Genomic DNA, 16,056 nt, shown 5'->3' with positions numbered 1-16,056 from the left:
TGGCAAAGAACTTAACAGCCTTAACCTACATGAGGAGCTTTATAGCTCAGCTAACAGTGATGCACCTGATGGGGAAAACAAACTCCTCATCCATCAGAGTGTGCTTCAGAATTTAGACTGTCTAGAAATGAGTAGGAAAACAGTGGGCAAAGCCTTCAAGGGAACTTCAGTCTTTTTCCATTTTACTATAAAGATGACACTTTTACCACTTGGGGATATAGTCTCTGACCACTCTTTTTGAAGCTTTTAATATTAGAGTCTACCAGCTGCAACTTATAATGATAATTGTTTTGAATACGTGTTTAGAAAATCAACACAGGAAAAATGCTAGATGGAGCAGTTTTGGGGTTCTTTTAGGAAAAGCTAAAAATTAAAAGTGTATTTCAGAAACTGAAAATATAACTATTTCAAGTAGTTTCCTCTCCGAGGATCATGTTGATCCAGCATTTTAGAGCTCACCTGAACAGAAATAGATCATGGATTTTCCTGACAGTCTATACTCTGCATTGTTAGCAGCCTTTTTTTGTGCTCTAGAATGTGACATTGACAAAGGAGGATACCAAAGAGGATGAAATTGAGTTTTTTTTTCTTCGCAGGCTGATTTATATATGTAATGTGGACTGCATACAACAGTTGCATAATCCCAGTCAATAGTAGGGCTTTATTCTGGTCCAATATTGTTTAACATTTTCATTTATGGTCTAGATGATGGGGAAGAGTTAACCCTCGGCAAGTTTGCAGATGTTATTAAGCTGTGAGGAGGAGCTGACACTCTAGTTGGGTTATGTCATTCAGAGGGACCTTGACTGGCTGGAGAAATGGGCCAACAGAAACCTCATGAAGTTCAGTGATTAACTGAACCAAGAGGAGAGAACTGATACAGTATGACTTCCCTTTTCAAATATTTAATTTTATGTATCATGATGCAAAAAGTTGACTTTTCTAGTGTCCTCACAAGGCTTTAAAATTTAATGTAGCTATACAGAGAAATAGTTCCATATTTTAGTGGTTTGTTTCAGTTGTAAAATTAGTATCTTTCTGATTGCTTGCTTTTTGAGTGAATAATTTGGTTTGAGTACATGAAATAGCAAACCAACTATTGCAGCTGCACTGTTACTTCTAATTACACATTTCAAAGAGTTTGCTATTTTGGAAATTTTAAGAGTTCTACTTACTACTTAATTTATTTTAGGTTCTGTGGTCTTTGGAATTGGGGCATTGGATCTCAGAGGAACCATATGAGCTTTCATCCACCTTCCCTGCAGCTCCTGTAAGTTTAATAGCCCTTTAAGCTTGTGAACTTTCTTTTGTTTATCTGGAAAATGATTGGCCCTCTGAAGAGGTTTTGTGAACAAGACGGCCTACTAGAAAAATACTTTTTAACCAAATATGGCAAGGAGGTTTTTATCTCTTTCATCCACTACTTTTTGAAGAGTGTGTGCAAAAACTTTGATATCCATGGAGGGTGCAAAAAAATTGATTTGCCAATTAATGTCTGAATCAACTAGCTTCTTACTTAAGTATTAATATCCTTATTTGTGGCATTTATTTCTATCTGTGCTTATAAACTGGAGAGGCATGTTATCACCTAGCAGGATATTGTTCAGGCCATAGACTCAATATTTTCAGACCAGAAATTCCTTTAGCAATGGAAAATTACTGTGGGCTTCTAAAACTACTAAGTAGGTAAAATGAAGAATTTTTCCTGCCTGTAATGATCATTCTCAAGTACTGAATTGTGAACTACTGTTGAAGCGTGTGGGGGGGGCACGGTGTATCTATGCAGACCCAAGTGCATCTACACTTTGTGTGTTGTAATTGATTAAACTGTGATTTTGGTCTTAAACCCAGTAGAATTCTAGCAGGTTACTAGTCAATGACTCTTAGTAGTTTTGATGAAAAACGTTCCACAGTTTCTCTTATACTGTAGCAGCTAGTTAAATGTATTATCATCTGTTCCTTGTTTCTCAAAGCCTCATACAGGCTTTGAAAAAAGAACATTTAATTGGGGTTTAAATTTATTTTTCTATAATTTTATTAACTGTTAAGAACTTAAGTTTTTGCATTCTTTCTAAATCTGTAATTTATTTCCTAAGTTGCATGTTCTCAAAGCCCAAAGAAACTGAGAAAGTAGTTATTTTTTATATAGCAAATATATTAAGTAAAACTTAACGAGCATGTTCTTTTGTTGCCTGCTTCTCTGTATTTGTATGAAAAAAACCAACACAGTACTTCAGATTAAGCTGATTTGAGTTTTCTGTTTCTTGTCAAGACTACCTTGTTTAATAACCACGTATGCTATCAGTAACAACATTCTTTGGAAGTGATTCCTGATGGGGTTGTGTTTTAGACTGTTTTCAGTTTTTATTCCTAAAGCAGAAGTAAAGAGGGTTTGAGAGATGGTGAGAAGATAAAACCGAGGGAGATTATGTTTGTGCTGAGAATCTTTGGAGTGCACTCCTCTTTTGGAGGAACAAAGTCAGTGTCCAAGGTGGTATTTCCATCATTCCCTTCTTGAGTCATTCTGGTTTCTTACTCTAACAGATGCCTTAAAGATACATGTATTATTTCAGCACGAATGGTGTTTATATTCCTTTTCTTGTTATTTCTTTTCTGCTTCCTAAGAAGTATTAAGAGAAAATGGAAGAGCCTTTGAGTTGCATACACCGTTTATTTGATTACATGAAGGAATTCAAAGGAGGGGTTAGCTTGCTGTTATAATTGTTTGTACCAAGTCCAAAGCAGCTGTTGCAGCCTTCTTTTTCCTATTACTGCATTTCTTCCAAAATGTCCTCCTCTCACTTAACTTTGCTGTTTGCAGTGTAAGCCATGCAATCTCATTTTACATTTGTGTTGATAAGTCACTCAATTTTAAAAAAAAAATTAAAAGGGCTCATTAAATAATCCGTTCAATGTCTACATCAGTATCTTTGATGACTTTCCCAGTATAGTCATTAAAAAGCCTGAAGCTTTACAAAGACTTTTTTCCAGCAAATCAAAGCTAACAATGCAATATTTTATTATTCCTGACACAGAGTGTTTTCTTACTAAAATAATGAAAGTTAATGTCACCAAAAGCTAGCACTTGCCAGGTTCAGTTTTCATACTGTGCCAGTTTCCATCATGGTTTTTAAGCTTTTTTTTTTTTTGTACTATTTTCTTTAACTGTCTGATTAAATGTGGTGAAGCAGGAGATACAATAATCCCAACTCAGCATTACTGTTCATAGAATCATAAAATATTTTAGATTAGAAGGGAACTCTTTAAGATTGTCTAATTCAGTGATGTACTCCAAGGGACTTCTCCAGTCCACCCTCATGATAATAAATGAACACATTGAAAAGAAAATCCAGTTTCCTGGTTCAACTTGTGTTTGCTGTCTCTTGTCCCAGTCTCTTGTCCCATTGTGATGCACCTCCAAGAGGGAACTGGCTGTGTCTTCTCTGTGTCCTCAATCAGACAGCTGTAGACAGCAGTAAGGTCTCTTTTTCCCCTTCTCTTCTCCAGGCTGAAAAAGACCAGCTTTCCTGGCCTCTCCTGGTATGCCGTGTGCTTGTTGGTATTTCTAACTCCTTTACTAGCTTCGTGGTCCTCTGCTAGACTTGGTCTTTGAGACGTTTCTTAGAAATCCATGAAATCAGTTTTGTGAAGTATTTTTTTACTTTGGGATATGTGCATCCTTAAGAGTTTGCTGGGAGAAACAATAAAATACTTAAACAGCAGTCTTAAATACATTCCGATTATTTTATGCAACTCTTCAGATGATTACTTTATTTACATTTATTTGGTTTATTTAAAATCAGATCATGAAGTACTACAGAAGTATGTCTTGTCTCTGCTGCCATTTGCTGACACATTTTCAGTGAAGAAGGATTGTGGTGTTGTGCTTTAATGACTGTCAGTATGAAATGAAGAGTTTTCTTCATCTTTCTCAAAATAATTTATTTTTTTAAGACACAATACCTTTGGTTAAGTAAGTCTCCAGAAATGTTGTGTCTGGGGCTTTTGTTTTCCTCTGGCATATGTTCTTGTCTTGTAACTAATTCAGTCATCTGCTGAACTTAAAAATGTATAAAATTACTACTTTAAGGCAAAGACTATGCATAAGAGTAAACCCCAAAGTTAATTTTGGGGTGAAATCTGCACAAAATTACTGTGTGTGGTTTATGAAAAACTATATTTTCAATCTTAACTGCAACATACAATACAGAATTTTAAAGCATATTGGAATTTAAAAAAACAGAACACAAAAATCACCCAGTAGAGTAATTTATTCACATTGCCTCAACATACATTGAGGGCCCACCCACAAAAAATTTCTAGGGAGAAGTTCCAACCTTACTGAAAAAAACCCAACACTATGACCTTTGGTAACTTACGGATTTTTTTTCCTGTTTTTAAAATGTAGTAATTTGTATCGTAACTCATGAGCATAAATTTAATTGTATCAAAGAGCATGCATATGTTTTTCAGTTAGGTTATTTTTACAAAACTTATAGATGTGCTACAGCACAAGGTGATAACTGATTGTCATAGACATCCAGACATCTGGTGTTAATGCTGTTGTCTCTGTTTATAAAATACTGATCAGTTATTTTACAGGTAAATGACAAGGAAAGGAAAAAAGTGCAATCCTCATAAATATATAAACATGTACTATATAGTAATTTGCAGGGATTTTTGTAACTTAAAGGTAGTGACTGTAATAAGTAAAAACTGAAAGAAATGGTGATTTTTGTACATGATATTTCCCAAGAATAAATGCAAAGTACTTAAATGTTATTTGTCCTCTGTTAAATAAAGTAATACAGGCTATTGGAAAAAATCCCTGAAGAAGTGTACAAAGTTGTTTAGGAGACTATGGGGATAAAAAATGTGTTCTTTAACTACAATATTGAGCTAATTACAGGACAGGGGGTTTTATGTACATAAAAGGCAAACATGACACAGAGATAAATAGTTATAGATCTAGTTAAGTGTTTTATATTGGAGTAATATTTAAAGTTCAATGGTGAGGCAAAACGCGTATTTCTAAAACTATTTTAGGTATTTTTCACAGTTCCAGTTATTTACTAACACATACATAACATAAATGATCAGTAAAACACAGTCCTTAAGGTGTCTGACAGTTTCTTGGATGTTCTTTTTAGTCAGTTGTTTGGCCAAATCACTGTGATACCAGGTTGATGCTTCTGACTTTGTGTCTGGCTGGATAACGTGAGCTGTAGCTGATCAAGGCTATTGCAATTCAGGAATTGTACTGAACTCATCCCCTCAGAACACCAGTGCATGTTTTCTGGGCTTGAAAATAAGACAAATTGCAGTTGTGTGTTTACATGCTTGGCAAATGAAGTCTTTGAGGACTACACAATACATAATTCACATAATGCAAAAGCATTTAGAAATCTGCTGGTCGAATCATCATAGTCGTGGCTTTGAGAGAGTATCCCGAGCCTTTCCAGTAGTACCACTTGATGCCGTTGAACTTGTTGTTGTTCTGCCGTAATGGGTAATACATTCCATTGAGGTTAGAAGGACCACATGCATCAAACCACCATCCTGCAAGACAGAAAACATAGAAAAACACCAGCAGATGAAAACGTCAGCACAGGTAATTTTCATAATAGTATATAAGGACACTTTGTTGTCCTGAAATGAAAAATAAATCTAACCCCAGGTTTTCATTCTTATTATTTCAAAGTGTCATTATAAAATGCATCCTTGAAACTCAGCAAGGAAATGTGCTTATGGATTTGCTACATATTGTTGAAGTGTATGTAATATATAGTAGTTTAAAATTGAGAAGATAAGGCCTTCAATCAAGCCTAATTTATTATTGATAGCAAACATCACTGATAGTCTTATTCAGTCTTCTGTTCTTCATAGATTTAAACTCCTTTGTTAAATGTTTTTAGAGGATTAATTCAGTTATCTGTTTCAGTTCTCTGTGCACATTAGTTCAAAACCTCTATTCTGAAACTTGGTAAGAAGGAAAACGAGAAAAAAGCAGCTCAAACTCATTTTGTATCCTTGTGGTCCTGACCGGTTACTGGGTCATAGGGAAAACTTATTTTTATTAATAAGGTAATATTTTTATACTTCTGTTATGATGGCGATAATGTGTGTGTTCTGTTTTGCAGGGCAGTAATCCAGTTATGCTTTTGGATAAACTGAAGCTGTCTTTTGTCTTGCAATGTGTGCTCTAGGGAAACAAACCATTGCTTCAGAGATAACAGGAAGGGAAATCAAATTTACAAAGCAGTTGTTTACATTTCAGAATGTGGAATTCTAGATTGACAAATTATAGAATGGCTTGTGTGGATCAAGATAAAATTACCACCTTAAACTCACTAATTCATGAACAATCATTAGAAAAATGCAGGTATCTGTGGTGTATCTTAAATGTATGTATTACCAGTTCATCGTTATATTGAAATATGGAATTACATATTTGTACCCTTCCTGGCAGGTACAGTATGCAGAAGCTTTTGGAGTTTTCTTCTCCTCAGGATAGTTAGGGAGCAGTTTTGTGCCTAAAGAAGTAGGAGCCACTTAACAGACTAACTGAATCTCTAAAACAAGTTCTTTTGCGGGGTTAAGTGTTTTGATCTCAGGTACTATGTTATTTTATTCCTTAGAAGAATCTGCTGTTGCTCTGGTTAGTTCCACAATTACAAACCTTCTCATATCATAACTTGAGAGACTAAGGTTTATTCTCCAGTTTTAACTTCTCTTGTTTTACTTTAACTAACCTTCAGACAATCAACAATAAAATAATTAATTTGAAGTCACAGTACTTGGGCTTTTATCTGTGAGTTTTGGACTTCTTCAGTAGTCAGAATTTACTATCACAATTATCACTATTTATCTCACAGACAATTTCAGTGCCAATAAAAATAGGAAGACTAAGAAACAAAAAAACATTCCTACCTCCTGTTAGCATTTGTGAACATTTGCAAATACATTTGTCATTGTCTGCATCCTTTGTGCTAAAATCATTTCCTGGTTGGCTTATACTACTTATTTTGCCTGCTGTCCCAGTAAGTCCTTTAAGGTAGATCCTGTAGAAGTGAGGAATGGAAAAACAATTATTATGTGGAAGTTAATGGTAGCTGATCTGCAAAATAACGATGGGATAGTTTGCAATAAATATCCTGTTCAAATACTTCAGTTCTTTTCTGGCCAATGTACTGCTGTGAGCTGTTCTGCAGAATAATATTTTCATATGAGTGGAAATGGTCAGCACAATATTCTAATGAACAGCTTCCACCTTTGTAGAGACTACTGTTATGTTCATGTCATAGCAGAAGAAAATGAGAGCAGATAAGACATTAAGTCCTAGAATTTTTCATGTCGTGCATTTCTTAATCCTGTAAACACATTGCATACATTTATTTTTGTAAAGTCAAGTTCAACAGTTTAAACCAAAACTTTTTTGATTCCTAGTTTGCTATTAGCAAAACATGGCAACGTAGCATTAGAACTTTGCATTTATGAGTCACAATAATAGTATTACCTGGACTGCTAATTATCAACTAGTAATTGATATTGTGAGTTTCTCAGTATTTCCCTTTCCACTTTCCTAATTACTTTTCCTTTTCACATCTGTCACAGGTTTATTAGTGTTAAATCACAGAATCGTAGAACCATTTACATTGAAAAAGATCCTTAAGATCATCAAGTCCAACTGTAAAACTGTAACTGCCAAGTCCACCACTAAACCATGTCCCTAAGCACCAGATCTACACATCTTTTAAATATGTCCAGGCATGTTCACTCCACCACTTCCCTGAGCAGCCTGTTCCCATGCTTGACAACCCTTTCAGTGAAGATATTTTTCCTACTATCCAATCTAAATCTCCCCCAAAGCAACCTGAGGCCATTTCCTCTTTTCTTGTTACTTGGGAGAAGAGACAGACCCCCACCTCACTACAAACTCCTTTCAGGTAGTTGTAGAGAGTGATAAGGTCTCCCTCAGCCTCCTTTTCTCCAGACTAAACAATCCCACTTCTCTCAGATGCTCCTCGTAAAACTTGTTCTCTAGATCCTTCACCAGTTTTGTTGCCCTTCTCTGGACATTTTCCAGCACCTCAGTGTCCTTCTTGTAGGGAGGGGCCCAAAACTGAACACAGTACTCGAGGTGCAGCCTCACCAGTGCCCAGTACAGTCCCTAGTCCTGCAGGCCACACTATTTTTGATACAAGCCAGGAGGCAGTTGGCCTTCTTGGCCACCTGGGCACACTGCTGGCTCATATTCAGACAGCTGTTGATCAACACCCCCAGGTCCTTTTCCTCTGGGCAGCTTTCCAACCACTCATTCCCAAGCCTGTAGCTTCACATGGGGTTCTTGTGTCCCAAGTGCAGGACCCAGCATTGGCCTTGTTGAACCTCATACAACTGGTCTTGGCCCATCAATCCACCCTGTGCAGGTCCCTCTGTAGAGTTTTCCTACCCTCGGACAGATCAACAACCCAACTTGGTGTTGTCCACAAACTTACTGAGGGTGCACTCAATCCCTTGTCTAGATCATTACTAAATATATTAAACAAAACAGAGGTATTTAGGTTTGCTTCAATGCTCTAGCAAGATAAGGTTTCAGTGAGGCTGGGTTATACCTCCTTACACAGGTGCAGATGCAGTCTGAGCGGGGAGAGACACAAGGCACTGAACTGGGGAGGCAATTTCACAGCTACTGCTGTGTTACACTGAATTGGAAAGACTTAACCCTCTACTCCCACTGTATCTCTTCGGTTATTGCATTTCTGTATCAAATAACTCATCCTTCTCAGAGGTATTCTATTTGTTTAAGGAGGAGATCTGACTCTGAGCAGAACTAACTTGTCCCTGGATCAGTCTTCATCTTGTATGTAGTTCTCTGCTTATGGTAGAAGTTGTCTTTGGTAGTTTAATGGATTATTTTAACCCATTTTATATTTTCTATTTGAAAATATTAATAATTAATACATTTTTATTCATTTAGGTTTCAAAAGCTAGCTCCTTACAGATTTTCTCAAAAATCTCTTTCAAAAAGTTAAATATTCTGCTTTTTCTTAAAGTGAATTCAAAATTCTGTAAGCCAATTTCTAACATAACTGGTATTAAATGTTCCAAGTACAATCATTCACCCTAGGCTTGATTTTCATATATAATTTGAAGTTTAATGTAAGCAGAATATTATTTGGTAGTTATTCAGGTTTTTTAAGTATGGCCTAGTATAACAGAAGATGAGAGGCAGTGTATGTAAATTAAAATGAGAGGTTCTGACTGGATATCAGAAAAACCTTTTGCACCATGAGGACAGAAAAGTGGTGGAACAGGGTGTGCAGTCTCCCCTTTTGCAGGTTATCAAGAGCCAGGTGGACTCTGAGCAACCTGACTAGGTCACATAGCTTTGAGATCAGGAAGTTTAACTCAAATGAAGTCCATTCTGATCTCAGTTTTTCTATGAAATTTCAGTTTTATGATCCACCTCATAATCTTTCCAGCATTCAAAATGTATCATTTTTTTTAATGTAATGAAACTTCCTCTTAATTGAGTACTTGTGGGTTTTTTCTTTTCCATAATGTTAAATATATTCTACGACATTCTATGATGCATTCCGTGTTTGGTTGCATTTTAAAATAAAGTATCTATTTACAGACAACCATCTTAGATTTCAGTAATTAGTTTTTAATACTGTAAGAGGACAAGGGTAATGACCCATTTTGCAAAGGTTTCCTTTATAAGTATTTTATAGCATTACTTTTAAAAAAACTCTGCTGTAGTTCTGACTGTTTCCAGATGAAAAAATATTTGTTTTGGAGTTGAGACAACTGTATACCACTAACACACTAAGATCTAATGCTTTGGAAGAGGGAGATGCTGATAGTTTTGGATTGCTTTGCATGTAAGACTTGAAGTAAAAGCATCACTTCCCTTCGGTGTTAGACTGACAAATAGCTGCTAGAAATCTTGGAGAAATTACTCTAAATTTAGGCATCTTTTCTGTCCAGTCACCTAAAGCTCTATGAATCTGTAAGATTCTTATATAGAAACATTTTCTAAATCATGTAGTAAGAAAGCATCTGTTAATACTGTAGAGTGTCTAGTTTCTTCTACAACCAACCAAACAGTATCTGCTGCACTTAGAGAGTCTGGAGAATGAAGTATTCGCTGCCCATGTATGTCAGCTATGGCTGATACTGTTTCAAAATGTGTAACACTATGATACTGTTTAAAATGTATACTACTATAATAGTATTTATTTCTACACAAAGTATTTAAACTTTTTTCCTATTTCCCTATTTTAGCCAAAGATATAAGAAGAAATTGCGAAGCTTTACATTTTATAGAATAATGGTAACATAAGTACTTGCAGTACTGTTTATCTTAGTCATCCGCTCTCCATAAATGTGTTTCTTGCCTGGAATCAGGATTTGACAGCACCTGCAGACAGGTTCCTATTGCCCTGAATATTGTGCACTGACATCTGCTATATTTGCAACTGTATCCCATACCATAGCACACCATTTCTTCACCATCATGCATCTTGAGAGTTATACCCACTCAGTATGCACTAGTAAAACAAAAATTGTCTCTGCTAGGAAAAAAATAATAATTATTTAGACTGTTTTAAGCAATAGGTGAGAAATGGAGCCAACATTATTTTCTGAGTGAATTGAAAAAATGCCGTCATTTATATGAATTAAGGTCATGCATCTACACAGACTACAATTATTATTATCAGATCTTTTTTTATTTAGATCTGATTTTTTCTGCTTACCTGTATTTTAGTTCTTCATTTGCTAGAGAGAAGTGCTCATACAGTGAATATGCTTCATTTCCTTCCCAGTCTTTCAGGTGTATTTTAAGAACATAACGCTTCTGATTAGTCAGTTGAGAAACAAACTCATTTCCCAGCCAGTACTCCCCAGCAGGATCACCAAATCCCTGTAATTCAAATTGTATATTTAAATAGCTTTGTTTTGTTTCTTACTTGAGCTTGAAATGATCACTTCCATCAGTTTTTACGTGTAATAGTCTCCAATCTGTCAACTAAGAATTTTACTGTGTCTGTGAGGGTTATAGATCTGTAATATTTCAAAAAGTTAATTTCAGCAAAGACAAACTGAGCAATCTGAAAGAGTGAATCAATATTACTTGGTAGATTTGGAGCAGTTTCAACAGTTGCCACAAGAAACACAAATATAAATAACTCAGAAAATATGGACATATCTTAGAACAGTTGATTAAGTGAAAGTGAGGTTTCTCTTTAAAAATAAACATCACACTTGCAAGTCTCCTTACGCAAACAATGTACACTACTCTGACATCTCCTAAATGAACATATAAGGACAAAGACAACTTCTAAAACCTGCTTACATTCTAAGGATGCTATTAATACAACTTTATTGTATCAGATTTCAGATAATAGTAGCTAATATTAAGGCTTCAGAAACGTTGTTTACCATCTTGTACTCTTTCCATGTCCGGTGAAAGTCCACACTGCCATCTTCACGTCTCTGAATAATAGTCCAACCTCCTCCACCAGTTTCCATGTCACAGTAGGCCTACCAGAGTAAGCATGTAACAGCCTAAGTGCATGCAGTCACAGCAAAACAAAAATACAAAGCATGTTCTCTGCATTATTGTGTATGTTTTAAAGTGTACAAATGCAAAAAGCATCTTAACCTAAAAATGTTTGGTTTCATACAAATTAGTTGTCCACAAATTCTCAGTATATATCACAGGTAACAGAATACAAATGGCACCTTAAAAATAGCCAATAGCTGGTGGGCAGAAAAAAATATAATGTAGCTTCTGATTCTATACTTTCTTCTTGTACTTATATTTATATGACTTTCCTGTTTAAATATTTCTCCTGTAAGATGTTTCCAGTTCTCTATTATTTTTGTTGAGATCCATTCAAATTTCTCATGGCTTGTCAGAGTTAAATTCAGGCAGTTAGCATCTGAAATATGTTTTTATTTCCACTGTCATTGTCCAATATTTTTGCAGATGGTTTGACCCTAAAATTAAATCTAGGTGTAGAACTATTATTATCTGAAAGTTAAATCATAGAATCATAGAATGGTCTGGGTTGGAAGGGACCTTAAAGATCATCTAGCTCCAAGCCTCCTGCCATGGGGAGAGATATCTTCCACTAGACCAGGTTGCTCAAAGGCCCATCCAACCTGGCCTTGAACACTGCCAAGAAGGGAGCATGCATAGCTTCTCTGGGCAACCTGTTCCAGTGTCTCACCACCTTCATAGGAAGGAATTTCTTCCATATGTCTAACTTAAACCTGCCCTCTTTCAGTTTGAAACCATTCCCCCTCATCCTGTCACTGGAAGCCCCTGTAAAAAGCCCCTCCCCAGCTTTCTTGTAGGCCCTCTTCAGGTACTGGAAGGCCACTATAAGGTCTCCCTGGAGCCTTCTCTTCTCCAGGCTGAAGAACCCCAACTCTCTCAGCCTGTCTTTGTAGGTGAGGTGCTCCAGCCCTCTGATCATCTTCATGGCCCTTCTCTGGACTTGCTCCTTCATGTTCATGTCCATGTTATGTTGGTGGCCCCAGAACTGGATACAGTACTTCAGGTGGGGTCTCAACAGAGCAGAGCAAAGGGTGAGAATCACCTTCCTCAACCTGCTGGTCATGCTTCTTTTGCTCAGCCCAAGATGGCAGTTGGAAAGTGTGGCACAGCGAAAGGGGAAGTACTGATTACATCATCTCCTTCTAGTGTCATACTAACTGTTTTAAAAGATAAGAAGATTATTGTTGTTTGAGATTTCAGTCCATGGTTTGTAACTGCTGTACTTTGTGGTTGTACCCTTGCTCCCTTGCACTTGCTAAAAAGTTGAAATTCTTTTTACCAGCTACTACCATCACACATTTTGCTTTCTGGCTTCACTGGAGACCCTAACTTTCAAGCCCTCACATATGCAGCCTTGCTCATGCAATATTTTCTTTGCTTTCCGGATCTTTTCCCTAGAAATCAGATACTCACTAAACAAGATTAAAATACTTACTGTAAAACTAGGAATTTAAAATTTACATATACATTTGATTTTTAATTTGGGAAAGAACAAAGTCAATGAAAAAAATTGCAATAAAGATTTCAGAAAGAAAATTAAGTTTATTTTTATTACTTTTTACTAAAAATACTTAAGTGGATTATGTATATTCATAAATAATCTTAAGGATGAAGATAGACTATTCAGTAAAAGGAAGATGAAGAAAAGGATTTGCTTAGTTTATAAAGTAAACACAATGAATTGCTGTGTCAGTCTGCAGAGGGAACAATTTCTTCATGATGTCTGTGAAAGATGAGGGGAGAAGAAGCATTTATTTGGACTACAACTTTAAAAAAATGTTCAATCTTCAGTAAAATGATATGCAGAGGAGGCTTTCTCCAATAGTCATTACTAGAACAGAACTCTTCTGACCTTTCAGCTTAGCCTAGGTTTTATATTCAAAAGAAAGAAATGTAACATTTCATAAAACTAGTAAAAATAGATAGCAAGATTAGGCAGGCAGCAGGAATCTTCAAACAGATGCCAAGAAGAATAGAGAGATTAGCCTCTCAAATTACAACAAATTGGCAGGGGGAATATTTGATGTATCTTGTGAGCTGCTTCAATACTAACAGTTCTAGCAGCTGTAGCACTGTGAGAGCTAAGGTTAGGTCTTTATATTTTTCACATTCAGTGAAAGATCAGCACTGTATTTTTGAAAATGCTGTAAGGTATGTGTAACCAGAAGTAGTTCCCTTTCCAAAGACTGTAAGCACGTAAGCTGTCAGCAGTCACTTTTATGTCTTCACTGTCTTGGAAGTTGACTTTCAGAGCAAGTAATTTTTCTTCTTTTTTCTCATACGTTAGGATATTTGGGGTATCAGTGACCTGGCTGAAATATCAGGATGAAGATTCACTGCAATTTTTATACCAAAGCAAGTGTGGTTTTCATATCTGTGCAGTTTCCCTTTGCATCACATTGGCTGTTGTCAGAAGGCTTTTGAGTCATGACGCTCAATGATATTGTATTCTGCTCTCTCTAGTTCCTAGAGATGTGACTAGATAAGAACTGCAGTCTTAGTTTTCTTACTCTGGTTATTGTGTCAGAGAAGCTACACATATACTGCTTTTTTTAATGCTTAGGGTTGGAAACAACTTGTGTATGTGTATTTCAGACAAAAGGTCCACGGCATGGACTTCTTTTGAAATGACTAGTTGGTTGTCTACATGATCCCTTTCTGGAAAAGTTATGCAAAACCGTGGGTTTTTGTTTTTTTTTTTACTTGTTTTTTTGTAAATTCAAACTTGCTAAAATCGCTTTCTGCAAGAAGGCTTTGGTTAAAAAGGCCCTGGCTTGAGATGTGTCAGTTCTGGAACGAAAATTCAACTCAACAGGGATGGAAATAAGGAAGAGTTCAGACAGTGCTTCAACCACTATTTTAAGAGTTAAGGTAATATGTTGGTAATAGTTGTGGTAATGGTTGAGCTAATAATTAGGGTGATCCAGACTCAACTATTCTGCCTGGTTAAAACCAGAAGGTTAATTGGTTCATGTAACTGCTGTAAACATGAAGCTACTGACTTTTCATGGGTTTGCCTCTGCTAGTTTTCCTTGTGTCAGCAGTCTTTGCTGTTTTTCCTCAGTGTTTTTAAAATAACTTAGCTTTTGTCCTGGTGCAGAACAGGAAAGCTTGAATGCTTGAAAATATTAATGGAATGAAATAATTGTTTTCCTCTCAGGTCTCATATACAATTCTTTAGTTTTGGATTATGATGGGAGACAAATTAGTAAAGTGGGATCAGTTACAGATTACGCAGAAGTTGTTTATAAGCCTGGTGCAGGTCAGAAGGTGTTACAAGAGGAAAAGATCAAAATATAAACAGCAGTGCAGCACTTCTGGCAAATAAAAAAGGTCATTCTGTTTCCTGGTCTAAGTTGCCATCCACATCACAAACAGTTGAAAATGGTGTAATGTGTTGATTATCCCTAAACCTTCACTTCCCTTGAGTAACTCTTCTTATGCATTTGTATTCTATAAAAAATATGCAGCAGATTAAAGCTTTTTGGCCTCTTATTTTTCACATCTTATATTCAGTAAAACCTTCACTATATTTTTCATTCTCTCTGAAGTAGTCAGATTAAGACTAAAATTCTTTAGTATTATTAAATGACCTATTAGTTAAATTATTCCACTTATATTGCCATATTTGTATTTTTTTCCAAGTGTTTTAGTTCAAGTCCATGTTCAAGTGTGAAGCTTTTTATAATTCAGAGTCTTGGAAATTTGCAATTCTACTTTTGTTTTAGGGATAGAATATTTTGGTAAGTTTTAGTTTTGTAGAAATATGCGTTGCTTTGGCTTCTCAGATCATATAAACTGCTTTATAGCTTTGAAAATGCAGTGTTAAAAGTTTATGACAGTCAGAAAATTTCATTCTGTGATATGGCATGCAGTTGTTTCTGCTTTTAGAAAATACTCATGCTCTGTATTTTATATTTGATGGAAAAATTAAAATCAAGGGTTCAGGATTGAGACAAATAATATTAAGAGATTCAAGGAATGTAACCCTAGCTGAGAAGTCTAACAAGACTAGTGCAATCTATTACTTTACAGATGCAGTAGCTTCTATCTCCTTTAGCATTTAAAACTGTGATTGTAGGTATCTATGCTGTTTAAATACCATTCTGCTTCATGTGTAATAAAATACTTTATTGCATCTTATGTTATCAATTTGCTTGTGAAGCAGATGTATTCAATATAAACTAGATTATTCCAAAGGAAAACCAGCTCTTTCCCCCACCCTCCCCACTCCCCCAAGAGAAGCAGACTGCAGATGCCATCATTTCTCTAGATGGTATCTGCAGAAAATTGCAGGTTTTATGTATTATATTTTATAGATCTTACCCAAACAAATTGCTTATTTCCTTTAGTTGAGACCTTTGTAAGGGTAAAGATCACAAAGTCTGGCTTGGGCTAGATGAACTTCTGGCATTTCAAAGACTAGTCACTGGTGAACTTAATTTCTAAACATTTATTATCAATATTTGGAAAAAAAATGCTTT

At 35.9% G+C, this 16,056-nt stretch overlaps 2 protein-coding genes across 9 annotated transcripts in view; one reads left to right on the top strand and one right to left on the bottom strand.

Moving 5' to 3' along the window:
• Window positions 1-16,056, top strand: part of MCPH1 (microcephalin 1) — a 120,866-nt gene that overhangs the window by 40,818 nt on the left and 63,992 nt on the right. For all 5 annotated transcript variants that reach the window (XM_051614232.1, XM_051614235.1, XM_051614233.1 and 2 more), the window contains one exon: window positions 1,193-1,270. In XM_051614232.1, coding sequence (XP_051470192.1) covers window positions 1,193-1,270 — 78 coding nt within the window. The remainder of the gene's footprint in view (window positions 1-1,192; window positions 1,271-16,056) is intronic.
• Window positions 2,652-16,056, bottom strand: part of ANGPT2 (angiopoietin 2) — a 42,916-nt gene continuing 29,511 nt past the window's right edge. For all 4 annotated transcript variants that reach the window (XM_051614237.1, XM_051614238.1, XM_051614240.1 and 1 more), the window contains 4 exons: window positions 11,449-11,550; window positions 10,764-10,930; window positions 6,931-7,061; window positions 2,652-5,559 (listed from right to left, as the gene is read on the bottom strand). In XM_051614237.1, coding sequence (XP_051470197.1) covers window positions 5,399-5,559; window positions 6,931-7,061; window positions 10,764-10,930; window positions 11,449-11,550 — 561 coding nt within the window. In that variant the 3' untranslated portion in view covers window positions 2,652-5,398. The remainder of the gene's footprint in view (window positions 5,560-6,930; window positions 7,062-10,763; window positions 10,931-11,448; window positions 11,551-16,056) is intronic.

The sequence above is a fragment of the Apus apus genome, chromosome 3, assembly GCF_020740795.1.
Source record: "Apus apus isolate bApuApu2 chromosome 3, bApuApu2.pri.cur, whole genome shotgun sequence".
Classification (NCBI taxonomy): Eukaryota; Metazoa; Chordata; class Aves; order Apodiformes; family Apodidae; genus Apus; species Apus apus.
The sequence above is the reverse complement of the archived record's forward strand: the minus strand, read 5'-3'. Positions and strand labels throughout refer to the sequence as shown.